The sequence below is a fragment of the Plectropomus leopardus genome, unplaced genomic scaffold (genome assembly GCF_008729295.1).
Source record: "Plectropomus leopardus isolate mb unplaced genomic scaffold, YSFRI_Pleo_2.0 unplaced_scaffold21329, whole genome shotgun sequence".
Lineage (NCBI taxonomy): Eukaryota > Metazoa > Chordata > Actinopteri > Perciformes > Serranidae > Plectropomus > Plectropomus leopardus.
Window position 1 is genome coordinate 1 of NW_024623082.1, and position 3,678 is coordinate 3,678.

Sequence of the window (3,678 nt, forward strand, 5' to 3'; positions counted from 1 at the left end):
CTGTTACTGAAAAAATGTCTAAATTAAACCCACTCTGGAGGATTCAGTGAGTAAACTGATGTTAAAATATGGGAGGAAATAAACACAGCTCAGATGGTAATTGATTTGAAGTGGCTGTTAGTGGTTTTGAGCCCAGCTGGAGTTCATGGTTTCACTCTCATACTGGTTATAATTTAAAGCAAACCAGTCCCAGGCTGGTGCTAATGCGTAATGATTAGCAATCTGCAGAAGACCGATGGCAGGCCAATAGAAATAAAAAAAGTTCCCCAGATAAACCAATGGTGTGGCCACATTGTTCAGCGAATCCCCTGCGGATCTGATGCAACAGGGCTGCAACTAAAGTTACACCTTCAAACTGCAACACGGTGTCCTTCCGCTGCGGAAACTAGTGCCGGCTGCATCCCTCAATTCTCCGCACCGTCTCTGTTTTAAAGTGTGTTTAAGGTTTTAATAACGTCTTGTTGTGTTATTATTACTATGATTAGATAAAGTTAATGTCATTTTTTTTTTTAGTATTTAAGTTTCAATAATTGAATATTTTCACTTTTCCAGTATTTAGAGAAAGCAGAAATGACGTAAAAATTGTATAGTTTCTTATTTCTATCATTATTAATTTGGGAAAAATATAATTTTTTATGTAAATATAATTTAGATAAAAGTAAAGTTAGTAAACGTATAACAGACATCACTCAGATGATTATAGTGTGTGAAATAAAGGCGGAGAGGCTGTGTGTGTGTGTGAGCAGCCGCACACACACACACACACACACACACACACACACACACACACACACACTGGGAAAGTCCCCAGCCTGATGACGTAACGGCCGGCTGAACTCTGTAAACTGCGCATTAATCCCGGCTGCTGTGATCAGGTCCGGGCATTAGGAGTTGCAGAAGTAGCGGATTTAAAAACTTTCTGTCCGCAAGTGTGTTGGTGGAAAAAGCGCTAGATGAAGAGTCCCTGGCTGTGAAAAGGGAAAAATGGCTTTTTAAACTGTCACTCGTCTTCCTGCTCACCGTCAAGCTCCGCGTGCTTTGCTCCCGCAACGCACCGCAAGACTATTCCGAAACTATGGGGTGAGTCCGGACTGGCTGCGAGCTTTTTTGGGGAAAAAGTTGCGAGAATAATGTTTTCTTTAATCTAACAGACTGTTTTAAACACTGTTTGAGCTCAGGTGTAACTGTGTGCTGCATTTAACGTCGTTTACGGGATTGTTTTAGCCATTATTACTATTTTAAAGTAAACATGTCAAAGTTACTTTTTCACGCGTTAAAAAGGTGAGTTTCATTGATTTCTGGTTTTTGATACAGTTTAAAAGTGCTGCAGCTGCTGCTTACGTTGTGGAAAACAACTTTTTAAATGTATATGTTTGTGTAAAGTCTAATAAATGTGTTATTAAAGTAATACGTATGTTTTTTTTCTAATACTTTAATTATTTTATGTGTGGTTTATTGTTTATCAAAATATGTCCAGTTGCTGTTTTTCCACATTTTTTGTTCAATAATTTTATAGTTTTGGCTTCACAGCATGAAGTTACAGGTGAATAAACAAAAGTAAAGAGTTAATTTTTGCTCATTAACTTTTAAAATAAATGTATTTTTAAATATTAATTACAATTTTTTTATTAAGTTTTATATTTTGAAGAATTGTTAAATTTAAAAAAAAGCTAATTTTTAAAAAAAATGTCTTCTTCCCACAGGTCTTCAGGTGTTTCCACAATTCTTTCATCCACTCAGTGCACGCTTTGTGCTTTTGAACAATTTAATCGACGCAGACGACACAATGGCGGCATCGATCCTTCGCAGGAAAATTCCTCCCATTTCCACAGGCGAGCTCGGCGCTCCCCCTCTCCGACAGGCTAGCCACAGCCAATCACGGCCCAGGTCGGGGGCGGAGCCAGCGGAGAGGCAGCACTTAATTGGTGAGTTTTGCCAAGACGCTTTTTTATTTTTCCACATCCCGAGGTCGGAGCCGCAGTGCAGCACGGGGCTAATGTCGTACAGTGAGTACAGCTAAGTGGATATTTATCGAATGCAGACGATGCTGTTCAATCATTTTCAGATGATCGGTTAGTTGTTCACTTGGATTTTTCGGATGTATTGCTTGCTTTTTAAGCTTACTTTTTAATTTTTTTTTTTTTTTACATTTATCCTCTCTACCTTGCGTGATTTAAAGATTTTTTTCCTGAATTTGTATTTTTTTCATTTTTTTTTATTTCAGTTATCCTACAGCAGCTGAATGAAATAATGGATTGCTTTACTGATTCTATTTTTGTAATCCTTATTTTTTGATTTTTATAGGTGATGGTCACTCAGATTGGATGACGGAAAAAGTTGATTTGTCTTCATTTGTGTCGACGACCGAGTCTTCTCCCAGCTCATCCCTTCCACCCTCGCCGTTAGAACAAGATGTCAAGGTGCCCTCGGATCTGGAGGTCATGACCTCTCTACTGCAGGAGGAGCTGGCTCAGCTGGAGGACTACTTCCGCTCCGAGTCCACGTCCACAACAAACAAGTTGGAGAAATCCTCAAAATGTGACAAGGGTGCTCAAGCCATGGGCTCCCAGTCTTATTACCAGTTACCCTATGGCTCGTATGGGACCAGCCAATCAGAAACCAGCCCTGTGGTTGTTACCTTGGCAACAGGGGAACTGGACCTGGCCAGCTTTTGCGGCGGTCCCATCGGCAGAACCAAAATCGCGCGACCCGCTCCGTACAACTACCACCACCGCTACCACCACAACAACGGGCGAAGAATCCTCAGCGAGGCGGTGAAAGTCGGGGAGGAAGTCGGACTCGATACGTGGGGCTCGAGGGGAAGTTACTCAGGAAGCACAGAGTTGTCTGTGAACCATTACTCCACGCTGAAGACGGTGAGCAAGAACAGCCTCGGGAGCGTCAAGAAGGTGAGAGAATGTGCTTTATCGTTGAAGGAAGAGGAGAGTTATTGTTTTTCAGAAGGAATGTTTTGCAGCGAAGAGATTGCCCGAGGTTTTTGTCTGGGTGGCTCGTACGACGGCCACCACAAGCGAGAGGGACAGTTGATGCACAACGTGAAGGTCAATGTAAGTTACGACAGCACGGGGCTCGAGGTCTTGCACTGCAGCAAAGACGGAGGACTTTCCGGAAGTATGCCCCAAGAGACAATGGTGGCCGGCGACGGCTACTTCCACCAGTCGATGGCCAGCACGGAGCCTTACCATAGCTTTATAGGTGACCTCGACCAGCCGCCACAAGCACAGGCTGTAGAGCCCCAACATGGCCACTACCTCTATCCAGAATGCCTTGCAGACCAAAGCTACGAATGTCTGTCCAGAGGGGACGGCGAGGGGACGCTCATGGGCGCCCCCATCCACCGCCCCACCCAGAGGCTAAAGGACGAGCCCTGCTCCATCAAGCCGTCCCTGGTGATGGGCGCCGCTTCTCTGGAAGGCAGCAGCGGAGAGAGGAAGCAGAAGAAGAGAGACCAGAACAAAACTGCTGCTCACAGGTAACAGCTGCACTGTGATTTATGGATGTGGAAAAGCATGAACCGTGAACGCCCGAAAAAGGCTTTTTCCTGCTAGTGAATCATCACTGATTATATTATTTTTTTATTTTTTATTTTGAGGTAAATCACACATAAATCTGGAAACAAAAACTTAAAATGACTGATTTTTTAAAACTTTTTTTTTC

At 43.1% G+C, this 3,678-nt stretch overlaps 1 protein-coding gene across 1 annotated transcript; it reads left to right on the top strand.

Annotated features, from left to right (window-relative positions):
• Positions 1-883: 883 nt before the first annotated feature.
• On the top strand, positions 884-3,597 carry LOC121965721. The gene is made up of 3 exons (XM_042515847.1): positions 884-1,080; positions 1,704-1,925; positions 2,305-3,597. The coding sequence occupies exons 2-3, from the start codon at positions 1,787-1,789 to the stop codon at positions 3,495-3,497; spliced, it is 1,332 nt and encodes a 443-aa protein (XP_042371781.1). The 5' UTR covers positions 884-1,080; positions 1,704-1,786; the 3' UTR covers positions 3,498-3,597.
• The last annotated feature ends 81 nt before the right edge of the window (positions 3,598-3,678 follow it).

Coding starts and splice junctions, on each gene's coding strand:
- LOC121965721 (XM_042515847.1), top strand. CDS start 1,787: ATGGCGGCATCGATCCTTCGCAGGAAAATTCCTCCCATTTCCACAGGC. Junction 1,926..2,304: donor GGAGAGGCAGCACTTAATTG/GTGAGTTTTGCC, acceptor TGATTTTTATAG/GTGATGGTCACTCAGATTGG.